The sequence below is a fragment of the Opisthocomus hoazin genome, chromosome 7 (genome assembly GCF_030867145.1).
Source record: "Opisthocomus hoazin isolate bOpiHoa1 chromosome 7, bOpiHoa1.hap1, whole genome shotgun sequence".
Lineage (NCBI taxonomy): Eukaryota > Metazoa > Chordata > Aves > Opisthocomiformes > Opisthocomidae > Opisthocomus > Opisthocomus hoazin.
In genome coordinates this window covers 56,267,793-56,281,673 of record NC_134420.1, presented here as the reverse complement: position 1 = coordinate 56,281,673, position 13,881 = coordinate 56,267,793, and the positions used below count along the sequence as shown (strand labels likewise).

At 41.6% G+C, this 13,881-nt stretch overlaps 1 protein-coding gene across 4 annotated transcripts in view; it reads left to right on the top strand.

Moving 5' to 3' along the window:
• The window catches only part of FBLN5 (fibulin 5), a 69,820-nt gene extending 56,365 nt beyond the window's left edge, over positions 1-13,455 (top strand). For all 4 annotated transcript variants that reach the window (XM_075426187.1, XM_075426188.1, XM_075426189.1 and 1 more), the window contains 3 exons: positions 360-486; positions 3,392-3,587; positions 5,111-13,455. In XM_075426187.1, coding sequence (XP_075282302.1) covers positions 360-486; positions 3,392-3,587; positions 5,111-5,272 — 485 coding nt within the window. In that variant the 3' untranslated portion in view covers positions 5,273-13,455. The remainder of the gene's footprint in view (positions 1-359; positions 487-3,391; positions 3,588-5,110) is intronic.
• The last annotated feature ends 426 nt before the right edge of the window (positions 13,456-13,881 follow it).

The window sequence follows — 13,881 nt, the reverse complement described above, 5'->3', positions numbered from 1 at the left end:
TGTTGGTGTAAGTAAGACTTTACTCACTAGGAAACAGCTACACAGGAAAGCCCTCAGATGCTCTTCTCTCTGCTGCATGTCTCTCTTTAGTTTTCCCATTCTCTAAGGTCAGACAGCTTGAGCAGCCTACTTCTTTTCTATTTTTGCAGCACTTAGCATATGGGAGCACTCCAATAAGCAGGAATGAATGGAGTAAAAACTGATCTCAAAAGAGAGGCCAGTTATCAAAAGGCCACTTCTCATGGTGCAAGAGTGTTATGAATTTTGGGATAATTTCTTAAGATGGAAACCGGTTTGTAAGAGTAGTGTCTTGTACATATTTCCCTGCTTTAGCCTTTCTCTTCTTTCTTGTGTTTTAGATATCAATGAATGTGAAAACAGAAACTTCACCTGCACTCCACAGCAAACATGTTTCAATATCCCAGGAGAATATAAATGTTTAGACCCAGTAAGATGTGAGGATCCTTACATCCAGATCAATGAGAAGTGAGTAACATACCCATAGCCACAAAAGCAAATTCTATCTGTATGAAGTGTGTCTGGAGTGAACCAAATAGGCTGTATTTTTACAACACAGTCATGAAGTGTGTCTAGACAGCAATACGTATATGCTGTTGCTGCATTTACCATTGGTAAGCTTCATAAAAATAATAAATCGCAATTCCTTACCAGGTCACCAGGTGGGATATGATACGATATGATATGATATGATATGATATGATATGATATGATATGATGATACTCAGATGCATAGGAAGTTAGACTGGAAAATCACTTATGAGTAGAGAAAACAGCAAGGTTTGTAATGTAATGAGACGTTTACTCACATTACTAACTGACTTCATATATGCTCAAATGCAGCCTGTTTATCAGTATGAGTACTTCCTGTAATTACTAATGGGCTTATGTCTGGGAAGTACTTCTAAACATTAGATGATAGTTGTAGCAGGACACAAGTAGTTTCTTACTGCTTAAAGGTTAGAAGTGCTGGGAAGCCCACAGACTGACTTGCCTTGGCCACAAATTGGGTATGACTGGACGGGGCTGTTAGCACTGTTACTGTCTAAATTTGGAATTATCTGAGCAAGCAAAAAAAGAAATCCCACTTTCCTAAAAATTGCCTGTTTCTTTGACATTTTTGTAGGTACTTGCCTGGAGCTCCATATATTTCAGCTTCAGACAGAGCTGTATATGTTGCAGCCCATAGTATTTCATATAGTGTGCACTAAACCCGATTACTTGGGATTGCCTGATAGCCTAATGTATTTATAGAAAGGCAAGAGATGAAGAGTCAGCTTCTTTCCATTATAATTTATTCATGTCTTTACATTGCTTTCTGAATTAGGGCAGCTGAGGAGTGGACATGTTCTCTTCTTCCATTTCTGAGTTTACCTGCCTTCAGAGGTGGTAGAGTCTGAAACTGGAAGCTGAAATATCTGAAGCCTCTGTATCTAAATTCCCCAGAACCCAACTCTAGAGTCCTCGTAGATCAGCTTGCACCAGAACTCTTGATTTCTGAGCTTTGTGTTTGGTGGCTTTGGCTCATATCTGGATGTGACTGCATTTAATTTGTGGCACATGTCTAGAAGTGGTCAGTATAAAAGCCAAACGAATTCCTTGCATCTGTGTTTTCTGTGGAAGGAATTGGGTGTTTGTAGTGCCAAGCGCCTTTTTATGGCGGACATGCCAGATGAACTGTCTGAAATTGGTGTCAGTATTGGAGGTTATAGAAAAAATAGGCAAAAAGACCCAACTCTTTTCCAGTAAATTCCCCAACATGGCTTTTATAAAAGGACATCCTGGCTTACAACTTTATTTGAGTTCTCTGAAGAAGTCAGCAATGTGTGGCTAGGACGTTTCAGCTGATGCAGTCTGCTTGGGTTTCCAAAGGCTTCTGAAAAGAAACTCACATAAGGTTATTATGGAAATTAAGAAGCCATAAGTAAGAGAGAAGTCCATGGCACAGAAGAATAAGAAGTTGAAAGATAAAAAATAAATAGAGTGTAGTACTAAATCATCACCTTTCACAGGCAAATTCTGCAGAGATCTGAGCAGGACCTACTTCATCCAACATACTTGTAATCAACCTGGGAAAAAGGATAAACCATAGATGAGCAAAGTCTGTAACAGTATGTGATGACAGGAGAGAAAAGGGTGGGCATTAAGGAATTGCAGAAGGAGCCTCAATGACTGTGCAATAAAAATGGCAGATGAAATTCAGTGTAGATGAATGTAAAGCAAAAAGACAATCCCAAATTCACAAATGAAGTAAAGAGCACTGATCCAACCGTAATCCATCCAAACCGAGATTTGAGGGTTGTTACATGTAGTTCCATGATCTGCAGTACTCACTAGAGGTCAGAAAAGCAATCTGAATTTGAGGTGTTAATAGGCAGAGAATATCCTTAGAGCACGTGCCATTGTGTATCCGTATCTTCAAGACTGTGCAGGTCCTTCCCCTCCTCTCAAAAGAAATATAAATGGGCAGAGTTTCATAAAAAGCAATGAGGATCAAAAATATGGAATAGCTTCCCTGTGAGAAACAACTAAGTTAGGACTCCTCTGCCATGAACAGGGTCAAATACGAAACCCTGAGTTGGGTGAGGAGGGTAAGCAGTGATTGACTGGCCGCTCTCCTTTCAACAGAGGAGCTGGGAGCATCAGATGGGGCAGCGCAGAGAGCAGTGAAGGGGGCTGTGGAGGTGAAGGGGGCTGCGGAGCTCCTGGCCGCAGCGGGCTGTGGTTGCCAAAACTAGACAAGCTGATGGATAACAAATGCATTAAGGGCTGACAAGTACACAGAAGACATCTTTGTTTCAAGAATTTCCGGAGTCACAAACATTTGGAGGCTGTTGGTGGAAGTGTCATACACTTGGTTTGCTATCCTGCTCTTCCACAGGGCTCTGCATTCAATGCTAGAGCTTTGATTTGATCCAGGATGTCTCCCCGTATGTTTTCATGTAGTATATAAAAGATTGTTAAACAAATAATGCAATATTTATGTAGCACCATCAGTTAAATGATCCAACAATTAACATTGTTTTGGGGATAGTTTAATTTAAATTACTACCAGAACAAACATGGACAGAGTGTTCTACACCTGTAGAGCCACTTTAAAGAAAGTACAGATTTTCGAGTGATCTACGGAGACAAAGGATGCCAAGATATTTTGGCCTAGAAGACAAGAAAAGGAAGGCAGGGATAGAGGTAGGCCACAATAGCAGCACAGAGAATACTAAAAGTGAGAAAATTCATTACAAGTTTCACTGATTCTTTTAGCTGGTCAACAACATTATTTGTTTATTTATTTATGCACCTGTATTTGCATATAATGAATCAAAAATTACAGCAATTTGTAACCCCTGATGACAATCCTATCTCTGACAATTAGCCGCTGCATGTGTCCAGCTGAAAACGCCGGTTGCAGAGATCAGCCATTCACCATCTTGTACAGAGTGATGGATATGGTGTCTGGGCGGTCTGTACCTTCTGACATCTTTCAGATGCAAGCAACAACTCGATACCCTGGAGCCTATTACATCTTCCAAATCAAATCAGGGAACGAGGGCAGGGAATTCTACATGCGGGTAAGTCTGGAGCTTGTTGAGATACAACTGAGAGTATCTTCCTGTTAGCTGAATATCCTTCCGACAGCAGAACTCAATTTTTAATGAGCATCATTTAAACCTTCGGTATGAGACATTTTTACATGCAGATAGGCAGAGAGGTGTGCTGATCTGCAGGGGCTGCTGGCGCTTTCAGGAAGGCAACCTACCCAAAGCAAACATGCTTATTTTATGAGACGTTAGGATCAGGAAGGTCCAGGGCTGTACCCGTCAAAGAATAGCTCATGTCTCCCATGCTCAGGAGAAACTGTTGTGCCAAACCTTTTTTTATGTGATAGACAGTTAGTAGTTGTCACTGAAAGAGTCAGTGTTCCCGTTTGTTTTCTTAAACTCTTCACTGGAAAATGAAAAACCTGAAAACCAAAAAAGTGAGCAAAAAAAGCCCCCCTTTTATCCCAAGAATTGACTTGCTGGGTTTTTTGCTGTTATTTGTTATGTATTTTATCCACTGAGAACACACATTTTATGTAGACACTGTCAGGGAAAACACAACAACTTTGAGTTTTTTTAATATGAATTTTGCTCAGAAGACATCTCTGTTCCCAAGTCATCTTCACTGCACCTCTGACACGCGGGGGTGATGGGAAGTGTCTTCACAGAATGAAGAAGAGCCCCCAAGGAAGGTGGCATTCAGCAGGCTGACTTTTAACCCTGGGCAAAACCTGGCTTTGATACTCACATTAAGTGATGTTCAGTGGCTCTTGATGGTTCCCATGCCTCACAGAAACTGGTAGCATGAGGGATTTCAGTAGATTCCAGTACGCATTTCTCCTGAGAGCCTCAGATTCTCACTGTTAAAAAAAAGACATAGTTTCAAATTTCTGAAATGGCAAGCAGTCCAAGAAAAATCATGTAGATCTCACAAGATCTTTGCTTTTGTGAAGTCATTACTGATCCTCCCAACCCTTCTCCCTCATCTTGGTCGATCTGCCAGACGCAAAGGCTGGTTGCTCAAGTCTGCCAGTTTTCTTCTATTTCTTGAAATGTTAACTTGTGCAATTACACAGGAAACCCTGATCCTGTTCACGTAGGAACATCTGTTCTCCAAGCTCTGTTAACATAACCCCTTCTTGGTGTTTGCTGCTTCAAAGTAACAGTGCTCTTTCCATCAAACAAAACGGTATCTCATGCACAAAAAAAAAAAAGGTGTCACTGCTTGTGCATACCCTAGAACCATGTTTTCATCTTTTTCCATTTGGACAATAGCAAATTTCTATGTTCAATATCTTGTCTTATGTGCAGAGCTCCCAAAGGCTTTACGAACTGTAGAAGGTGATAGTTCATACAAAACACTGAAACAGAGCCAAATGCTGAAACGAAGCTCTCTCCCCCACAAATTGCAGTAGTTTCTAACAATGTAGCAGAAACCAGTGTTAATTTGGCTGCTCAAAGACCATGGCCATAATGTGGTCTCACCTGAGATGGATAGTTTTCAGGACCCGTTTTTTAAAATCTCACCTGTTTCCTCTTGCATTTGTGCACAGCAAACGGGACCGATCAGCGCTACTCTGGTGATGACCCGCCCCGTGAAGGGGCCCCGTACTATTCAATTGGACTTGGAAATGATCACCGTTAACACCGTCATCAACTTCAGAGGAAGCTCTGTCATCCGGCTGAGGATATATGTGTCACAGTACTCCTTCTAAACCTTGAGTTCGTGCCCTGGAAACATTAAAACAAAAAAGACGGTTCCTCCTCTGCAGAACTCTCTCCTCAGAAGCCAGTACGTATAGCAGCTCTAAACCAAACCAGTATTTCCACAGACCCGGTGACCTATCCCTGTCTGAGGAGTGAGGCCTCTTCATGCACAGTCCCTACCAGGATGCAGACATCTAAAGATGTGTCGTCAGCAGATCCCATTTGATTCTCTATGTGGTCATATATTTTAAGGACTCTTCTTTCCATTGTAAACACTTCTAGGGTATGAGTCTATGTCTGAAAGACTGTGAACCTTTGTAGCTCCAAGGCTGCTTAGCAAAAAGCACCAGAGAAACTGAGGAAAAAGCTGGCTTTTGAAATCTTGCCTTTTTATTTTTTCATTATAAATGGAAAGCAGACAAACAAGTAGCAACAGAAACAAAAGCCACCTATTGAAACAACGGATCTCAGAAGTGCTAACTTACACTCCCAATTAACTCTGAAATTCTCGGTCAGGCACTTTGTACCAATTCACCCTGCATTTGTCTTAGTTTCACCTGTTTTTATTTTGATTCTATTTTGTAGTTAAAATTCATTGTAAATTCATTCCAAAATAGATGTCGTACTATGTAATCTTCTACTTTTTAACAGTGTCACACGTTTGGGTTCCTTCCTGTATTAAATCTTTCTATATAACAGAGTTTATAGAAATCTATCACTGGTTGGTTTGTTTGACAATGTTTAGGGTGTTATGCTTATTTACACCCAGACTCTTTGACACAGGCCTCCACTTCCAGAATAGTGTCCAGGGACTTTAGAGCAGATGAGAATCAGAACTTTATTTTTCCCTGTTTTCCTGAGTGTGGCAGTTGCAAACAGTTTGTAATGGTTATAAGGCAGTGATACAAACTGTACTTAAGGCTGCAACTATTCACCTGTTCAAGGACCACTCAGCTCAGACCCGTCCAAATTCCTTCAGAAAAAAATGGATTGTTCTGTTCACGTGCAGTCTCTCTCCTGCATTCCTAACCCTGGGGAAAATACGCTGATGAGGACTTGGACCAGTCTTATTGTTTGTGTCTCTGCCACAGAGCAGACCCCACTATACCAGTACCCAGACCTCAAACGATGGGATCCCACAGTTTCCATAGGCAATGTCTTCTCAGGTATAACTGCTGTAACCAATAGAAAGTTTCTCCTACAGTCTAATCTGACTCTCCGCTGTTGTAATTTAAATCCATTGCTTTTCAGCCTACTTCCAGTAGAAATAGAGAACGGTTTATCTTCCCTCTTTGCAGCATTCTTTAACATGTCTGAAGACTGTTGTCATGTCTCCCCTCAGACTGTTTCTCTCTAGTCTAAACAAACCCAATTCTTTTGGTCTTTCCTCATACATCACATTTTCTGGACCTTTGATCATTCTTGTTGCTCTTGTCTGGATTCTCTCCAGTTGGTTCACATCTTTCTTGAAGTGCAGTGCCCAAAACTGTGAAAAGTATTCCAGATGAGGCCTCACAGTGCTAAGCTAGATCTATATATATGTTTAGGAGTTTGAAAACAAAAAAAAAAAAGTATAGCTGGGAGGTATAATGCTTGCCTTCTTGAAGCCACTGGCAGTTTGGTCTTTTATTTTAGTCAGGATGAGGGTTCAGATGCCTTGGCCTTAAATTTCTCTGAAGCAAGCTCTTTCGCTTCTTCCCCCTGCTTTTTCCTTATTGGCTCATTTGCTATCCAGCATCTCTAGGGCAGGAGAGATAACCTTTGCTTCATGCTTTTGAGGACTGGAAGTGCTTAATGCTACTTGGGAAAAGGAGTTTATGAAGATTACAATGCGAGCAGGCTGAAGCAGAGTAGAAGCATTATGTGAGGTCTTCATTAAAGTGAAGTATTAAATGGGAGAAGGCAGACGCGGAGAGTTATCACAACACAGACTGCATGGCACAATCAGAAAACTGACTCTCTCATTCCTAAATAGCTTTGTGAGTTGGTCTGGAGTTGGTTTTCCCTAACTTTAGTAGAGACTGCTCTTTTTACTTGTACTCAGCTTGAAGGAAGCCCTGATGCAATGGCTCACGGCAACAAAATGCTGAGTTGAATGCGCTTTAGCAGCTTGCACTTCTTAATGGTTTAAAGTTTTCTCCGTGCTGCTACAATGTCCTGGGATCCTGTGGCTTGGAACTCTGTACACAGGCTGTCCTTTATTGTAAGAACAAAAAGGCTGGAGCCTGGCTCCAGGGTTTAGTGGGCGAAACTGAGGGCAGGAAGCCAATGAGTTTTGTGAGTAGTTGGCTTGGAGGAGGTAAATGTAGAGGAAATGGGCAGAGAAGTATCAGAAATGAGAATGTGTTTCCTGAGTGTATCACGGCTCATCATATACCACAGTCCTGGAGGGGAAAATAGAGATGACCAGGAAGGAGGAATGCTAGTTTATAACGATGGGGCTAAAAGTGCTCATGTGTCCCAGGTGACAGAAGCGAGACGAGGGAAACAAGCAGGCTCTGGCGTCCCAGAGAGCAGACACGGGGCGGACAGGCAGGGTCTTTTAACATCTTTTCCCAGTGCCTAAAAGCCCCCTTTTCCTCCTTTTGTGCCCCTATGTTGTGGCTTCTTCATGTCCAGTTGAAGAGTCCTCTCTCTTCCTGCCATCACATCACCTTCTGGAGAGGAAGCATGCCCTGTTAGACATCAGACAGTTTCTCACTTCTGGGCTGTTCTCCCATGGCCCCCACATACCAACCTGGTTTAACCCTAACTTAGAAACATCAAAATCCAGAGGAATTCCACAACAAAACACTTTGTTAAAAGAGTAAAGCTTGAATGCTTGGTTTTTGCAGGGTCCAGCAAACACTCATAGAACAATATTACGCTTTCTATATAAACATTCTGTGCCTTAAAAAACAGTGAAAAGTCTGGAAACAAAGGAATTCAGCCACTTCTCAACTGCCATAACATCTTTCATCACTTACTATCACTCCAGCCAACTTTAACTTTGCCAAAATATATGCCAATCTCAAAATAATAGATTACTAGAAGTTTATAACATCTAAAGTCTCCATTTCCTAGTCAGGGGTCTGCTTCCAATAGACCATCGCAGGCTTGTACGTTACAGCAATTCTCACCAAATTAAAAAAAGGACAATGCATGTCAGGTTTTTACAGCATGAAAGTTAAAAATGCAAACTTGCAACTGCTGTATACATTCATGCTCTCCTTTGAGGTCAGGCCTCCCTAAATGCAGACAGAATTCCAGGTCTGCTCAGAAAATGACTCTTTATTCTAACCTGTTGCAGAGGATTTTCTACCACAAAGAGTTTTACCATATGGTTAATAGACAAGACAATATTCTGGGCAGCACCAGGTGAGGGCACTGACCCTGGTCTGGGTCTGTGTGGCTTCTCTCCAGCCCTGCTCTGACACGCTCCTCGCTCAGGGTGGCAGAGCCTTCCCCCAGCCAAGCTGCAGAGAGACAGAGCTCTTTGTCTCTCCTGCCTGTCGGCTGTCATGTCTGCTTAAACCAAAGTCCTTGGGAGAAAGATTGCCTCTCACTATGTGTTTGTACAGCACCTATTGCCAGGGCAATAACTGGAATAAAAGTAAACAAAAGCAGAAATGGCAGTAATCTTTGATACAGGTCACAACGATTGGGAAGGAGAATCGATTCTGATAAATGAACCAAGTGATTCATGCTAGTCGGATTAGGTCCCAGAGGGTGAAAAATGGCAAAAGTTGAATGATCCAGCGCTGTAGACCTGAATGAGTCCTATCTTCTAGCATATTTGACTTTGAGATATTTTTAGGGGATTGACTTTTTTTGACACAGACAACAAAATGTTGTTTCACCTAAGAGTTTGCTGGATCCCATAGCTTTTCAGCTTGTGCTTCTCTGACAGCAATAACTTTGTTGAGAATAACTTAGCTTCTTTGAGTAACCAGCCACACACCATCACTGAGTGTAGTGCCCAGGGCCATTCACATAGAGCTTTCTCCTTTTCAAGTTGGGGGCCTGTACTCATATTTACCTTTTTTTTGGCTCAGTTTTTAGAAGAGTCAACTTTCATTGTCTCATAGATATGGTATCAGCATCAGCAGAACTTACACATTCATATTTCTCTGTTTGCAGCAAGCAGAGCAATAGAATCAGTAGAGTTTGTGGTCATTCAAGTTCTCCAGTCTGGCTTATTCACAGAATACGCTACTAAATATCTTCTGAGCATGTAGCTTTATTAGAACCTAATGAAAATTTCATAACACAAAGATGTTAAAAAAAAAAAAGAAAGAATAAAAGTATGCCCTAATGTTATTCAAGCCGGACAGGCACTATTCTTAAAATATATCTCTATCCTGGATGGACAAAACCCTCCACTGGTGTTAATTTCCATGACTGCTGCTCTTTAATGAGAAGATAAAAAGTAGCCTCAGGATCTTCCCTGCCTGTACGTAAACCACTGTGCAGGTATCTATATACAAGGAGCACTTACAGAAGCTACAACTAGTTGTGGTAGTGTGGCTCTCACTTGGAAGTCAAAGAGTTGGAAGATAACAAGGTAACACCGCACAAGCAAATTGTGCTTCCTCATCTGACAGGAGTGCAGACAAGTGATTTACACGCGTTACATTTTGTTGTTTTATGTCTTTGAACCAATTCAGAATAGCTCAACCCCAAAGAGGTGCCATGCATGAAGACTGAGGCTGATGGTCATAACTAGACTTTCGGGGATTCCATAGAAAGCCTGCCCAGAAAGATGACCTCTGCAGAAGGGTTGGTGCAGTAGGGAGTGTAATGGTCCAGAGGTGCTTGTGCGGGATGTCTCTGATCCTGCAGCTGCCTCTTTGCTCACCTGTTTCAGCGCAAAGCGCATCTGACATTTATAAATGTGCTCATCAGAGGTGGAAATATCACCTATTCCAGTTCTTAGCTCAAAATTCTGAGATCCTCTAGAGGTTTCCATCAACCATACTAATCCCCCTGTGTCACTCACCTAATAGTAGTGAAGTCACCTGAGGGAGAGTTTGGGTACGCGGCAGATAGATACACTTTTACACCAGCAAGTGAATAATGATGCAGTAACCTTCATGTAAGAATTGAGCAATGTAGCTGGATAGCAAAGGGATCTTTAGAAAACACTTCAGTAGCCAAAAATTCCTGAAATATTTAATGTATTTTTCAATTCATTCCTGTATCCCAGAAGTCACTCATTCTGTCTTTTGAGTTTGTCCTGGATAAGTGATCTCATTATGGTCGTGCACTGCAAGCACATGCTGAGTGAGCTCCACTTCTCCTCTGGCACTAGGTAACATTCTTCACTGCTTTATGAAGATCAGTTGTTGGCTATGTGTCTCTTCCGGGCTCTGACCGACCTCAGTTGCTTTTCTCATGGCCAAGGCAGATCTGTTCTTTCCCTGCCAGTTTCCTCTGCAGCCACCGTCTGTACACCAAGCTCTTCGTGTGGTGTTTCACTGGAAATGCAGGCACTGCTCTTGGCCCGTCTGCTGCTTTTGTACCCCCCTCCCTCTGCAATGTCGGTAGGCGGCCTTGCAGCACAGTGTTAGGTCTGAACAGCTGAAGGGATTGCCCAGCCTGCTGGCAGACCCTGGTTTCACGAAGAGGATTAAAAAAAAACCCCACACCACCCCCACCCCCCCCAGTTTTGAAGGCGATAGATGCTCTTTTATGTCCCGATCAATCACTTATCTCCTGAAATTGTGTTTATATCATGCTGGCTTGATAGTCTCAAGGCTTTTTAAGAAGCCTGATCAGGACGTGCTCATGCTATACATCCTTAGGCTCTTCACACCTTGGATGAGGTTTTCCCAGTTTGCAAACAGAGTATTTGGCCCAGTCGGAGAGGTTGCAATGTGCTGAAGTCAGTGATTGCTGGCCACCTTACATCAGCTCTGGATTTAGCCCAGTTTTATTTTAAGTCTTGAATCTCAGTGTCAGTGGTATAAATGTAAACAGATATGTATTATTTTTACAGTAGAGCTGAAAGATTTTTTCCAGTAAATAAACAGTAGTATGATTGCAGTATCTCTTTCTCTGTGGGCACTGTCTTTGGGTACTTTAAGATTTCCTGAGATATCCTTTGACACTTCAGAAATTCCTCTGGTATTCAAAGCCATTCATTGATGTGTTTCCATGAATGATTCTTCACCCCTGTTCTTCAAAGGCCAACGCAGGCACTTGACTCTATGTATTGTTAAAACATCAAGCTACAACCAAGTCTTTGCAGAGTCATGACTCATGCATCATTCATACAAATTATTCCTCTCTGTAACCTATAAGGGATTATAGTGACTTCCTTGACATTCTGCAGTGTTCAGAGTAATCCATGTGCATGTGTTTTTCAAGACTTAGACCTTAGTCTGGAGATTGTTCATCAGCAACTTGCTGCAAATGTTCTGTATTCAACATGTGAAATCATAGCTACAAAGGTTAGTTTTGACAAAATTCTCAACACCTATGGTGTTTCCTGGCTGTCTACACATAATGCAAACACAATTCCAAAGTCCAGCACCAGAGTACTCCAGCATTCATAAGAAATCACTGTTTTTAAGAAACATTTTTGTCAATAAACTCATTTTGTAATTACATGAAATGCAAAGAGGCAGAAGACCTGCCAAGCTTACACAGATTTGCTATTCAAATCAGTATCCCAAAGAAAATATGAATCTAGCTCATCATTTAAAAATATTCCTTTGGACTCTGACATCTGATGGCATTCAGGTAGGGGAAGGGGACAGAAAAACTGGCTGCTTCCAGAACAACAGCTGCTGCTCCACAGAGGTTCCAGGGCTCCTACAGCGGTTGGAAATATCTGCCAGCCCAAGTCGGCACCCTAGGTCAGTGAGGAAGGCACAAAGCTCGTAGAGACATGTCCTCAGGTGGAGGAGAGCTATCTTAATTGACTTCTTAATGATGTCAAGTGGAGATTTACTTCATAATGTGTATAAAATTTCTCATTGTGTTTATACATCTACAGAAAATTTAAACTGACGGGAGCAAGCTGCTGCCTACCACATGCATACTACTTGCAGCAAGCTCTAGCGTATCCCTCTGCCATTCCTCAGGGTTGTGCTCACTTAGAATTACCCAGTCTGATTCAGTGTGAGTTACGGTGGTGTGACAGCATTCAGTTCACACCAGTGTAAAGTCAATCCCATAGATGAAAAAAGAGAATTGTTGAGGGATAAAATTACAATTGAACCAGAAAGTTAATAAAAAAGAGCTTGCTCATTAGTTAACCTTCAATGCTTTGGCTATGATGTCATTGCTATGGACGAAAATAATCAACTAGAAACCCAAAATATTAAAAAGGAGATTATCTCCTTAGAAAGATAAGTGCCCATGTAGCCTATAAGTAGCTCTGGAATGAAGACGTCCCACGCAACATCTGGAAAGGGAAGAATTCACTCCTTGATCTCCAGCATCCCTGTATCTCACTGGCAGGATTAAGTACAGTTGATCCTTACCAGGATACAGACACAATGGCTGGCTGGCGGATGGGCCAAGGAAGAGACAGGCATGGCCAGAGGCAAGGGAAGGGCAAACCAAGGTAATGTAAAAGTGCCAAGGAACGTTCTCACTGTGAAGGATCTCTGAGACAAGTCTCTCTCTTGCTGAACGAAGTGTTTTGGCTTTGCTTGGGCCTTTGAAAGACAGAAAAGTGCTTTCTGTCACTCCAGTAAAAATGGGAGGACATCATCCATGTGTTTGAATGCAGCATCAGTTTTCAAAAAAATCACGCTGCCCCAGCTAACCTGTTACCTAATGAGATGCACTGGACATTTATAAGTACAACTTAAGGTATAGCACCTGTAACACCACCTTATACCAACAGTTTCCCCTGAAACCAGTACAGGTGCAGGGAGAAGGAGTCACTGCCCAGCTTGATGGATGCTCCACAAAACTTCTGCTTCTGATTAAATGGTCATTTCCATGACTCTTACTTGCAGGCTGTCCAGATTAGTAAACGTGTTATATTTTGTAGTCCTCACTCTTTTCAGAAGAGGAATACTGTAATTTAAAATGAATGGTTTCAATGTCTCTCATCCTGCTCCTGTAACCTGTAACCGTCACTTCATTTGTAGCAGAAAATGAGCTTTTAATTCTTGTACTGTTTTACAACTTGTGAGCAATTTACATTGAATATGCCAGTAGGGACTTTTTTAAAGCTTTTTTAAAATAAAAAATACATTGCTAACAAAAATTGTAAGTGAATTATAGTTTATTTTGATCATTGTCTGGTTTAGTGGTAATCATATAAGATCACTGCAAGCATTCATGCAGAATCATGTAACCTGTCTGGAAAGCAAGCTGAATGAGGATCAATGGTATTGGTAAATATGTGGGTCATAAACACTAGTAACATATGTAAAGTAGCAGAGAAAACTTCAAAGCAAAATACAATTAATTCTCAAGAGGCTAGTTTTCTTTCACATTTTTTATGTTGCAAGCTTGCCCATGCTTGGAGATGCATGTGTGTATTTTACCTTGATTTCCTGCTGCGTGTATCTATGATAAGGCTCAAATTAATATTGTGTGTAATACTGCTTTATCTGTACCAGGAGCTTGATGTATCTGAGGCATTGCTTTCCCCTGCAACTCCACTGAAGGTTGG